Source organism: Dendrobates tinctorius, unplaced genomic scaffold, assembly GCF_039654945.1.
Source record: "Dendrobates tinctorius isolate UK_male_01 unplaced genomic scaffold, ASM3965494v1 ptg000116l, whole genome shotgun sequence".
In the NCBI taxonomy this organism is placed as follows: Eukaryota; Metazoa; Chordata; class Amphibia; order Anura; family Dendrobatidae; genus Dendrobates; species Dendrobates tinctorius.
Genome location: NW_027361784.1, coordinates 18,166,507 through 18,180,091, shown reverse-complemented (window position 1 = coordinate 18,180,091; position 13,585 = coordinate 18,166,507). Strand labels below are relative to the sequence as shown.

The window sequence follows — 13,585 nt, the reverse complement described above, 5'->3', positions numbered from 1 at the left end:
TGCAATTCTACCCAGGGCGATAATTGTTCCTAAGGACGGCCACTCTCTAATATCTGCCAGTGTGAATATGCTGCCGATCAGCCAGGGAGCGAGCAGGCGAGATTGGCAGTAGGTGGTGTGCCTCTGATTGACAGCTCAGACCAGCGGCAGAGGAGGAGCAACAATGAAGATGCGCAGGAGGTCTGGAGCTGGCCAGATGCTAGCATCTTCAGAGCAGCGCTGGCAAGCTCTATAGCCAAGATCTTGCAGGAGCTGCACACACTGAGATCGACCTCCTATGAAAAGCTGTAGCAGTGGCCAGTAGTGACGAGTGAATGTGCCGGGATAAGGTGTTATCTGAGCATGCTCGGGTGCTAACAGAGTGTCTTCTGCGTGCTCGAAAAATGTTTTGAGTCCTCGCCCCTGCATGTCTCACATCAGGGATTATAACACATGCAGGGATTACCTGTTTGTTAGGCATTCCCTGTATGTGTTGCGGCTGTTGGAACAACCACGAGACATGCCGGCCCTGGGACTCGAACATATTTGCGTCGTAAAGTTGTGGCGGGGGGCGGCGGCGGTGTTTCCAGACTAATACATGTAAATGGTGCTTGTGTTCAGTCTTGCTTTCTGTCGTGGCTGAGCTCTGAAGGCTGAGCTCTGATTAACCTTGTCCCCATCAGTGATTGGCAGCTATGTGTATACTGTGCATAGGCAGAAAACTGCCATTCGTTGGGGGGAAAGGCTTATACAGGGATTGTGAATATAGATGAATACAAGGAAGCGGGTTTAATAGTCCTCTAGTGGTGATCTCCTTGCTGATAAAACTGCCCAGCAGCCCAGTAAGTGACACATCACTGGAATCGGGGTTTCTATTTTGTCGGTATGCTGAGCTCGGATAACAATATCCTGGGGAATTGATAGAAATTTGCGACATTTTTGCTCTTTGGACGCGGCTTTGGTGGAGAAGAGATGAAAGGCGTCATCTTCTACCTGGCGGATTTATTGTAATTTTCGCCAAAAACTGTTTCATCATAACATGAATCTGTGGTTACATACGTGGGCTGCCCTGGACAGCCAAAATCTTTTAGGATTGCACTTAATATTTAGGTGTATACTACTCTGTGAATATACGGGAATATAGAGTACTAGCAATGACCCAAAAGAATCCTTGGTCCGTCGTCGGCTTTGGTAATGGTGACAGCCAGACCAGTGCACCGCAGGTTTCCTAAGGTGGCGCTCCAGTGCCAGTATCCAGGGCTCCTCTGGATATTACTTGGCTATTGCAACGTTGTGACCTGAATCTGCTGTGTTATCGTGATGCCATGGGACCCAATAATCACAAGGAGACCAGGATTCACAGGCTGACATAGGAGACGCGCGCTGCTCTGGTTTGTCTGCCACAGTACTGACACGAGCGTGTGACCAGGGTAGTTTGTGTTTTTCTTCATAAGGACCTATACTTTTCAGGGCAGATGTAAAACAAAAGTGAGTCCTTTTGGCACATATTTGGAAGATTTATATATGGGCAACTATTTTGAAAAGTACTGACAAACAACTTTCCCTTGAAGGGATTCTCTCAGCAGGTTTTGTATGGGCTGAGATCCTGATTCCAACGATGTCACTTACTGGGCTGTGTTTTGCCTTTTCAACGCAATCCGTGTTTGATCAGCAGGAGATATCACTACTGGATTAGATGTGACATGCCTCCTAATCCAACCTCGCCGCTGCCAATCAGAGGTGGGGGCGGGGTTATACCCAGCTCAACATTCAGAGCTCTGCTAGATCTGCAGCAGAGAAAGCTGTGATTCTAAGTGACACATCACTGGAATCAGGATCTCTGCCCCTACATCATGCTGCTGTCAGATTAGAGCAAATAAATACTGACAGGTTCATCATGATTTTTTTTCCATCAAAGTATGATACTGGTGATACTAACCTAATTTGAATTAAAATTCGCCTGACACGCAAGAAGCTTGGTGACCTCTTTTTATTTAATCCACAATGTTTCTGCCTCAGCTGGACCTGCCGATCATACGATCTCCGGGTTCTTGCTCGTCAACATGGCAAAGCCATAACTGAGATCAACTTTGCTGTTGCGTGATGTCCCGGTATGGGGCTGCTGCAATTTGGGATGGGTGCAGAAACCATTCTAGCTTGCCAGAGAGAGATGTATCTGATGGACTGTTCTGTATTTTAAGAATTTTCTATTTTTGCCCAGTTTTATTTTTTCTTCCTGTTCACTTTTGATTGTGTTCATCGATGTCTTTATTTTTCTGTTTTGATTGTTTGTTTTTTTTTTTTTTTTTTTTTAGATCCCATTAAGACCGGTCAGGGCTCGCTGTCGCTCAAGGCTTATCGACTGACTCCGAAACTGATGGAAGTCTGCAAGGAAAAAGACTTCTCTGCAGAAGGGTACGTGTGCCGCGTGTGTGTGTGGTGCTTGGCAGGCGGCTTGTTTCTCGAGTTGTAGAGGTGTGAGGCAAGCGGCAGAGAACACGACGTTCAGCGATCGAGAATAAACAGATTACCGGGTGCCGGATCCAAGAATCGGCTCCCTGAAGTTTTTCTAATCGTCAACATTCCTGACCAGGAGAAGACGTATAATGCAGAAGCGGAACGGGTTTATTGATAATTAGGGCTCCTTTATTTCATAATATTTAATATTAAAAAAAAAAAGGGTTATGGGGTATTATGGTGTTGAGTCCAATTTTTCCCATAGTTTTTGAGAAGAAAAAATGGAATAAATACACAGGTATTCCTAAAAGGTTTTGCGTTATGACAAGCTTGCAGTTAAAGCGGCATTCCAATCTTAAAGATCCTCTAATATTAAGAAATACCTCCAATTAGAAATGTAGTATAGTTCTTCTGCTTCGCTTTGTCGATTGCCCCATGTGCAGGGCATTGTAGTAGCTTAGGTATCCATGGCTATAACCACTAGCAACTAGTTAACTGTCACTCAGTGGTCGTAGCCATGGATACCAAAGCCCTGCACATGAGGTAAGCGACAAAGCGAAGCAGAAGAACTATGCTGCATTTCTTATTGGAGGTATTTGCTAATATTATTAGTATTATTACACCTACTACTTATTGGGATAGGATATTGGAGATGGAAATACCCATTTTAAGGCGAGCCTGTGTTATGCACCCTGTATCGCTGAGGGTCTTCTAGCAGTAAATTACTCCAGCTGAAATATATGTACATAAAATGTCTCACACGTCGTCATATTGAGAAGTTGCTGTTCTGGATATTGATATTTCTTGCGGTAGCCAAATACTTGAATACGGTTGGTGGTTGTCTGCCTTTTTTTGAAGGGTCCATTATGATGAGTCATCGATGATATAGTAAGTAATTCCACATATAGTTGATTCCTTTTTGAAGGGTTTCCCCATAAACCACGTGTATCACCCGATCGTTAAGGGTCTGTTCACACCAGCCAATATGCGGCACTAAGCGATCGCCGTCCAGCTGCTTGCTTACTGGTCGGCAGTCGTTAATAACCTACGGGCAGACCACACTTCCAATGTTCGCTCGAAGATCTGTAATGGATGGTTCAGTGTGAGTAGGCGGCCATTTTTACAGCAGCGCTGGTCTTCCTTACACAAGGCAATGTGCTGCCGAGAACCATGATCTTTTGCGCAGCGCAGGAGATCATGTCACCCAACGGTCACCCTGGCGGATATTCCCTTCGGTGGGGTGTTCTGGCAGCACATCTCCAGGAACCCGACCTCTTCAGCTGTATTGAGAGCAGATAATGAATATTAGGCTGAGAGAGGCCTAAAGTCCACAATATTTGTTCTTTGTAATTCCATCTTGTGCTGCCGTTCTGATGTCAATGTCCTCCTCTTCGCAGACTGAAGAAGGCCAGCATCGCCTATGAGCACATGTTTGAAGAGGTTCCCATCGTCATTAAGAACTCGCATCTCATCAATGTGCTGATTTGGGAACTGGACAAGAAGGTGCCTGTGGCGGAGAAGCACGAGCTCCTCAGTCTGTCCAGCAGGTGAGGACAGGTGGTGGTCGGGGAATGTTCCCTTACCCACAAGGCCGGGAGGGTTACCCGTTTTTGTGTACATTTTCCTAGCATGCAGCGTTACGTGGCCCTTTATGGTTTTCTCTCGGAGGCACCGTACAATGGCAGGAACCGTGCCTATGGGTCAACAGGCTTGTGCATCAGATGCCACATTGCCGAGCTGTCCTCCTGTACGAGCGTTGGAGCTGAGCACTGATCCTGAATAAGGGGCTTCAGTCTCACAGTAACAGTTGCAGGGACCCAAGACACTTTCTGATGTGACGACTTGTTTTCTAGTAGTGTGTGGTGGGAATCTTGCCCGATGTTCACTTACCCAATCCTCCAATGTGCTGCCGGTAGGGGCATCCCCAGACAAATAAGCCCGCCCCATGGAGATTCGCTGAGCTTATTTCCATTATCTACAGGAAAATATGGCTGCTCGTCCAAAAGGGGTAAAATCCCCCAAAGTAGTCAGCAGTATAAAGTTACTAATAAGAGTTATAACTATGGCTGGGGCTACATGGCGACATGTCACTCATCCAACTTGTGACAGTGCTTGCAGCCCCATAGGTAGTTATTGGAGCGGTGGTGAACATGTCTGCCCCTCTCAGGATATTTTAGCTCTGTAGAAATGTATCTCGGGGCACGTTCACACGTGAAAATCTGCAGATTGTTACAGTGGCAGCCAAAGCAGGCGACCCACGTGCTCCCGGTAGGATAAGATAAACGGCATAAGCTTTGAAGACTGGATGCCCTCTCAAAGGGAACCGGTCACAGTGATTTTTACTAATAAAGCTAGTGACTGTATAGATCGTGACAGAACAACGATAAAAATGTTGTCTTCTGGTAATGTGATGTGGCATCGCTGAGAATTCCAGTTTTGATGCCACATGCAAATTACCATGGATGTACATTGTGGGCGTGGCATAAGCTCACTGAGCACATTGGCCATTTATTTGGCACACCCCCCAATGCACTTGAACACTAGTCTGTGTTCTGGGTACAGTACATCGACACTCCCCCAGTGCACTTCTAGCCTAGTCTGCCCAGTCTGTGTACTAGGAGTACATACACTCCCCCAGTGCACTTCTAGCCCAGTCTGTGTACTAGGAGTACAAACACTCCCCCAGTGCCCTGCTAGCCTAGTCTGTGTACTAGGGGTACATACACTCCCCCAGTGCACTTCTAGCCCAGTCTGTGTACTAGGAGTACATACACTCCCCCAGTGCACTTCTAGCCTAGTCTGTGTACTAGGAGTACATACACTCCCCCAGTGCACTGCTAGCCTAGTCTGTGTACTAGGGGTACATACACTCCCCCAGTGCACTTCTAGCCTAGTCTGTGTACTAGGGGTACATACACTCCCCCAGTGCACTTCTAGCCTAGTCTGTGTACTAGGGGTACATACACTCCCCCAGTGCCCTGCTAGCCCAGTCTGTGTACTAGGAGTACATACACTCCCCCAGTGCACTTCTAGCCTAGTCTGTGTACTAGGAGTACATACACTCCCCCAGTGCCCTGCTAGCCCAGTCTGTGTACTAGGAGTACATACACTCCCCCAGTGCCCTGCTAGCCTAGTCTGTGTACTAGGAGTACATACACTCCCCCAGTGCACCTCTAGCCTAGTCTGTGTACTAGGAGTACATACACTCCCCCAGTGCCCTGCTAGCCTAGTCTGTGTACTAGGAGTACATACACTCCCCCAGTGCCCTGCTAGCCTAGTCTGTGTACTAGGAGTACATACACTCCCCCAGTGCACCTCTAGCCTAGTCTGTGTACTAGGAGTACATACACTCCCCCAGTGCACTGCTAGCCTAGTCTGTGTACTAGGAGTACATACACTCCCCCAGTGCCCTGCTAGCCTAGTCTGTGTACTAGGAGTACATACACTCCCCCAGTGCACTTCTAGCCCAGTCTGTGTACTAGGAGTACATACACTCCCCCAGTGCCCTGCTAGCCTAGTCTGTGTACTAGGAGTACATACACTCCCCCAGTGCACTTCTAGCCTAGTCTGTGTACTAGGGGTACATACACTCCCCCAGTGCACTGCTAGCCTAGTCTGTGTACTAGGAGTACATACACTCCCCCAGTGCACTTCTAGCCTAGTCTGTGTACTAGGAGTACATACACTCCCCCAGTGCACTTCTAGCCTAGTCTGTGTACTAGGGGTACATACACTCCCCCAGTGCACTGCTAGCCTAGTCTGTGTACTAGGAGTACATACACTCCCCCAGTGCACTTCTAGCCTAGTCTGTGTACTAGGAGTACATACACTCCCCCAGTGCACTTCTAGCCCAGTCTGTGTACTAGGAGTACATACACTCCCCCAGTGCACTTCTAGCCTAGTCTGTGTACTAGGAGTACATACACTCCCCCAGTGCCCTGCTAGCCCAGTCTGTGTACTAGGAGTACATACACTCCCCCAGTGCACTTCTAGCCCAGTCTGTGTACTAGGAGTACATACACACGGCACACGCAAAGCAGCCTGAAAGCGCAATGCTGGCCATCAAAGCTCGATTTGTCAGTGATGGCATATCTGATTACTGCAGGGACCGGTCTCCTTTTTATCATTTTGTTGGGACCTATACTGCCTTAGGCCATGCAAAACCATCCTGGCCGGTTCGCTTTACCCTGTGTTTGTTCCCAGTGCTCTAACTGTAGGTGTCTGAACACTTTCCGGCACTCGGCAGCACAGACCCTTTTTTTGTTTGCCTGTCACTGAGAACGTTTTATCACCCACACACTTGTGAGCGAGACTGTAATGTTCAGCAATCAGCGAGCATTTCAGTCTCCATTTCCCGGACACGTTCCCGCCTTATCACACTGCCTTCTAAACATCACCTTGTTATTATTTTTTATTACGCTCCCTCGACAGTGGGACGCGGGGCCGAGCTACCTCGGAATAACGGCCGGCGTGCCCTGACAGCCACAGATGTGTTCCCTGATTCATGAAGCTTTTATACACTAGCTCTACAAGGGGTGGGGTGGGGGGGCGAAGCGATGACCGCGGTTCAGCTCGGGGCACAACGCTCACATTTATTACTTTTGTAGTGGTAGCGAACAATTTCGCAGCCTGCCAAAGACATTTTGCCATTTCAGATCTCGGAAATCAAATTCTGCACAATGCATATATTGGATGAAATACTTGTTATTCCGCCACGTTGGAAAGACGCACGCTATATATCATCGTATTGGCTCAGAAAAATGGCAGATGGTTACCTTTTTTCTTTTTTTTTTTTGCAAATATAAACCTACAGTGAAGGGCGGGGGGCATTAAGCCAGGCGTAACACTTCAGCTGATCCTGTAACAGTACGAAATGGAGTCTGGGTCAGATAATACGTACGGGGGTCTGGTTACTACAAAAAGAGATGTTTTTGCCTTTAAAAAAATACAACTCAAATTTTAACTTTTTTTTATTTTTCTATTTGTTATTTTTTTAATTAGATTTTTAACCTTTTTTATCCTTTATTTTGAATTCATTTTTTCATATTTTTTCACATTTTATTCATTTGTCTTTTCTTTTTGCTTTAATGACATTATTTTCATATTTATTTTTAGTATTTTTTATTCAATTTTAACTTTTTTGTTTTTTATATTCGTTTAATTTTTGTATTTTATTTTTTATTACAATTTTTTTTTTTTGTCCTTTTATATTGTTTTCATTTTATTTTCCTATTTCTATTTTTTTATTCAAATTTTTACGTTTTGTTTTTGTACTTAATCGTTTATTTTTTTAATATTTGAAATCCTAGGCTTCCCCCAGCAACTCTAGGGTTATACGTCTGCCATATACTCCCTCTGGACAATAACCACATAAAAATGTATCTCGCTCCTTATCCTTAAGCTCCAACCTCCTTCCCCCTCCGGGGTCTCCATGTTTTATTGACGGTGTTCACACATTGGCCTCGCCTAACAACATTTGTAGTTGCTCCTAACCAGCAACTGTTTTATATAAGTGGGGTTAGCACTGTGAAGGTAAAGAGCCGCTCTGACAGGATATTTATGATCATGAAATAATGGCGCTCACAGCCCCGGACTGTTCTCTACAGACGAGTTATAAATCAAGTAACGGGGCGGCGTTCACACACTCATTCCTGTTTTATACATTGAGTTGTAATTATAATTTTTTTTTTTTTAATTTATGGCTCCCGTTTTGTGCTTGCTGTATTTATTTTCTTTTACTTCAATCACAGCTTTAGGTTGTCATTAGTTTTTGTTGTTTTTTTTTACCTCCTTCTACTTTTCGGTTTGTAATGAGATTAGAAGCACTAATCTTCATAAGATCACGTGTACAAATTTTAGGAATTTATATTCTACAGATCCTGTTTAGATATCATCTTTTGATATTTGAAGGTTTTTCTTGCTTAATCCCATCACATGGTAAAAGTTGTTTTTTTTTTTTTTTTTGCTCCTAATTTATTACCGCGGCTGCACTGAGAATTTCGCTTTTTACCTTTTTAAAATCCGCCATACAGTTCCAGAGATACGGGCCTTTATATCTAGGGTGACTTTTCACTGGTCTTTACCACGAGGGCGTGGCTCTTGGGATAACTGAAAAGCGGACTAAAGACCCGCCCCCAAGTTCTGACAGCCATGCCCTTTTGGCTAATCTGTTGCGCACACGAATTAAAAAGGCCCATATCTCTGGAACCGTATGTCGGGTTTAAAAAAGTTAAAAAGCGGAATACACAGGGGAGAGGTGGGAATAAAAGAAAAGCAAAAAAGTCCACTTTTTACCTAGTGACCCTAGTGACATACCCCCTTTAAGTCTTTGGTTATCCTTTTTTCTACTAAAGTTATAGTAGTAGATGTGCCTTCACACATAGTGGGGGCAAGAATCTGAATACTGTGGCAAATCGTAACACACACTGTTTTTTGATGGTGGTTCTTCAAAACGCGGCTCTGGACGCAGTATCACTAGAGTTGAGCGACTTTAGTCGGATCGGGTTTCAAGAAACAAAATTTGTTTCAGATGAAACTGGTCCGACTAGGGCAAAAAAAAGTTGGAGTTTCGTCCAAAACCCAACCCCAATGCAAGTCAATGGGGAATAAAAGTCGGCATTGAGTGGATGAATGTCATCCGCGCAATGCCGACTTTTATTCCCCATTGACTTGCATTGGGGTCGGGTTTCGGACAAAACGCCGACTTTTTTTGCCCTAGTCGGACCAGTTTCATCTGAAACAAATTTTGTTTCATGAAACCCGATCCGACTAAAGTCGCTCAGCACTAAGTATCACCATTTTCTCCTTAATATCTTAAGACTGAAGCCGCTTTCATTTAAGCATTCCGCAGCCTCTGTGTATACCAGTACATAGCGTACTGCAGAATGAGTTACCAGTGAATCGTTCAGCGAGCTTGTCTGACTGTATGGTCCGTTAGCTCTTATCTCTCTCCTCCTGATCAATCTTCTAAGATGATTCATGACTATATTTAAGTTTGAACTTTCTAGAGGGTCACTGGATTCGCTGGGAAGGAGGACATACAAATAAGGTTATTTTTTGGCCGACTGAAAGGGTAACACTCGTGACTTCCCCAAAGACATGCATGCTCACTAGTCTGTGTTGAGCATTCATGTATGTTTTTTCGACGCGGAGAGGGGAGAAAGCAGATTCCAGATGCCTTGTTCAGCAGCTTCTATCTCCTAAGAGCAAAAAGATCAGGCGTTGAATTTATGATCTGTCGACATTTGCTGCGGGAGAGTTGAGGAACCCTGTACACCTTTCATGTGGTCCCACTGAAATCGGGCTGACTTCATGTTAGGTTTACGGAGGCCTTAACGCATTCATCTTCGCACTCCGAGGCTGTAGAAGCTAAACGATGGTCCATGGAGGATGATGGTTTCCGCTGTGTGGGGATCCGTAGTATCTGTATTTTTCCTCATTTTTACAGTCCTACGGGTATGAACGTGTCTCAGTTTCTCCCCGGCGTTCAATATATGGTGGCACCATTTATTTTTATTGCTTTGGGAGTAGTTCTGTCGCTTTAAAAGACCATTTTTAGTTTTATTTTTTTTGCATTTTTTCATGTTTCCGTTTATCAAAATATCGGCGTGTCAATCGTCAAAGCTCCGTTATATAGGAGCACCGGGGGCGTATCGTACAATTGAGATCTGTGGAAAAAAAACCCCAGGGCCGGTACGCTTGGCCGGTACTTATCAGTTACTTCATGTCTCGCACCACATCTGTTTTAGTTATCGCTTTCCAGGCCTCGGTTTCCGTGGCGACGGAAGCAAACACCGCGTTACCACAAAGTCCTAACAATAACTCCCTGTTCCCCGGCCCGAGTCCCACAGTTTCTTATAAAATCCGCTCAGGCAGCTCATTTTCTTTCATAGTGTTAGCGTCGTAAAAAGAAAAAAAAAAATAAAGTGATGTATGGCTGTGGTACACGAGGGGGAATGTCTGGCTCCTCTGCGCAGGCCTCGCCTCGCAGCTTGTACCTTGTCACTTCTCTTCCTCTGTGAAGTAAATGTTAGACATGGCACTCCGGAGGATAGGAAAATGGCCAGTAAGACGACTCTGCTCCGCTCCTCAGTCAGGACGTCCGGATTCAGATTTACCTCAGATCTGTGGGTGCTCATACCTGAGGCTCACGTGTCTGCTACCGCCATTTTGCCAGCAACTTCCCCTCAGATCTCCTCTGCCTAATTTGGTATTTGATATTCGAAAAATATTCCTTGGTCTAAAATCAATATATTTTATAGATATGGAACAATAAAAAGTCAATAAGAGTAGTATGGTAAATATATGGTACCTTGTGGCACTTGCATCAATAATGGTCCTTGTATGCCTGGCCAGAAATGGTGGTCGTTACATGGGCGTGCGGCCATGACTATTTCCTCCACGGTCCTGGGCCTTGACTTACCTCAGAAATCTTACATACAATTACATATGGGTGTCAGAAAATCAATGGATTGGAGGTAGGTAGGAGCGGATAGTATGGTGGGCAAAACTAAAGTGCCGCCATCTATGATTAACGGACAGAAGCGTCATGTCCCACTCCATGTAATAGCTAAAATGATGCTGGAACATCTGAGCTGCTCCCTTCCTCTGTAATTATGTAAATGGATTAATATTTGGGTATTACCGACCCCTTTGATACGTTCATTACAAAGGCTGACAATACCCGTTAGATATCACTGACCGACAGTCCTCCTCACCCCTCTGTACATATGCACGCTCAACCTAGCTGAGTGTACATGTGTTCCCGGTAAGAAAAGGGGATTAGTGTAAGTGATTGCCGTGTGTGTATATCTATATATCTAAGATATAGATATATATAGATGTACATATACATACATCCATACGCGTACATATACATACATATACATACACACGTGGTCAAAATTGTTGGTACCCCTCGTTTAATGACAGAAAAACCCACAATGGCGACAGAAATAACTTGAATCTGACAAAAGTAGTAAATCAAAAATCTATGAAAATTAACAAATGAAAGTCAGACATTGCTTTTCATCCATGCTTCCACAGAATTAAAAAAAAATAGTAAAATAAAATAATATAAATCTCATGAAATAGGCCTGGACAGAAATGATGGTACCCCTGAAAATAATGTGACAAAAGGGACATGTTAAATCGCGGTGTGTCCAATATTTGGCATCACAGGTGTCTACAATCTTGGGATCAGTGAGTGGCCTGTATAGAGGGCTACAGATGCTCACTGTGCTGTTTGGTGACATGGTGTGTATCACACTCAACATGGACCAGAGGAAGCGAAGGAAAGAGTTGTCTCAGGAGATAAGAAAGAAAATTATAGACAAACATGTTAAAGGTAAAAGTTATGAGACCATCTCCAAGCAGCTTGATGTTCCTGTGACTACAGTTGCACATATTATTCAGAAATCTAAGCTCCATGGGATTATAGCCAACCTCCCTGGATGTGGGCACAGGAGGAAATTGATGTCAAATCAAAGAGACGGATAATACGAATGGTAACAAAAGAGCCCAGATAAACTTCTAAACAGATTAAGGCTGTGTGCACACGTAGCGGTTTTTTTACGTTTTCGCGGCGTTTTTCCACTGCAAAATCGCCTCGAAAACGCAAAAAAAGGTATCTCCTGCAACCCTATGGGATTCCGCAATGCTGTGATAATGCTGCGGATTTTTCCGCTGCGGAACCGCATAGCGGGAAAATACACAGCATGCTCATTCTTTTTGCGGAATCGCGGCAATTCCACATCCATAGGATTGCATTGAAACGCTCACTTTACACATGTGGCTATGCCCACCATGCATAAAGTGAGCGCTCAATGTGCAGATGGTACCCAGGGTCTGGAGGAGGGGAGACTCTCCATGCCCTGAGTACCATATCCCTGTAAAAAATAGAATTAAAATAAAAAATATTGTTCTACACCAGAGTCCTTCCTGCCTCTCACCATGCTCTCAGCATCTTCCAGTCCCAGTAGTGCTTTGTGCGAATCACCTGAGATGACGTCACGCTCTCGCGAGCGTGACGTGATCGGCGGTCATTCGCGCAAAGAATCACTGGGACCGAAAGATGCTGGGAGCATGGTGAGAGGCGGGAAGGACTCCGGTGGCCGTCGGAACGTGAGAATAACAATATTTTTTATTGTTTTAAATTGTTTTTAACATCCCATCTTTTGCAATCGATTCTGCATAGGCAGCATCAATAGTAAAATGTTGGTCACACCTGTCAAGCTCTATGCTTGATAAGTGTGACCAACCTGTCAATCACATTTCCAAGCGATGCTTGAAATCACTTGGAATGCACAAGCATTCCGCAAGCGAAAAACGCTTGCAAAACGCTTCGCATGCGTTTTACCCGCGGAGGGAGTTGCGGAAATATTGCGGAAATTTCTGCAGCATTTCCGCACGTGTTTACATGGCCTAAAGGCGAACTTCAAGCTCAAGGAACATCAGTGTCAGATCGCACCATCTGTCGTTGTATCTGCCAAAGTGGACTTCATGGGAGATAACCAAGGAGGACACCATTGTTGAAAAAAAAAAAGCCAGACTGGAATTTGCCAAACTACATATTGACAAACCACAAAGCTGGGAGAATATCCTATGGACAGATGAGACAAAAAATTAACTTTTTGGCAAGGCACATCAGCTATGTTCACAGACAGACAAATGAAGTATACCAAGAAAAGAACACTGTCCCTACTGTGAAACATGGTGGAGGCTCTGTTACGTTCTAGGGCTGCTTTGCTACATCTGGCACAGGGTGTCTAGAATCTGCAGGGTTCAATGAAATCTCAAGACTATCAAGGGATTCTAGAGAGAAATTTGCTGCCCAGTGTCAGAAAGCTTGGTCTCCGTTGCAGGTCATGGGTCTTGCAACAGGATAATGAACCAAAACACACATCCATTCTTGGGTGTTTTTTAGCTAAGAGGAAAACATCGGACTATTCTGAAGTGGCCTTCTATGAGCCCTGACCTAAATCCTATTGAGCATCTTTAGAAAAAGCTGAAACATGCCGTCTGGAAAAGGCAACCTTCAAACTTAAGACAGCTGGAGCAGTTTGCTCTTGAGGAGTGGGCCAAAATACCTGTCGAGAGGTGCAGAAGTCTCATTGACAGCTACAGGAATCATTTGATTGCAGTGGTTGCC

The 13,585-nt window shown here is 44.8% G+C and overlaps 1 protein-coding gene across 1 annotated transcript in view; it reads left to right on the top strand.

Moving 5' to 3' along the window:
* The window catches only part of EIF3H (eukaryotic translation initiation factor 3 subunit H), a 155,413-nt gene that overhangs the window by 126,780 nt on the left and 15,048 nt on the right, over positions 1 to 13,585 (top strand). Inside the window, exons 4-5 of the mRNA XM_073590224.1 lie at positions 2,295 to 2,394; positions 3,834 to 3,983. Of these exons, the coding sequence (XP_073446325.1) occupies positions 2,295 to 2,394; positions 3,834 to 3,983 (250 nt within the window). The remainder of the gene's footprint in view (positions 1 to 2,294; positions 2,395 to 3,833; positions 3,984 to 13,585) is intronic.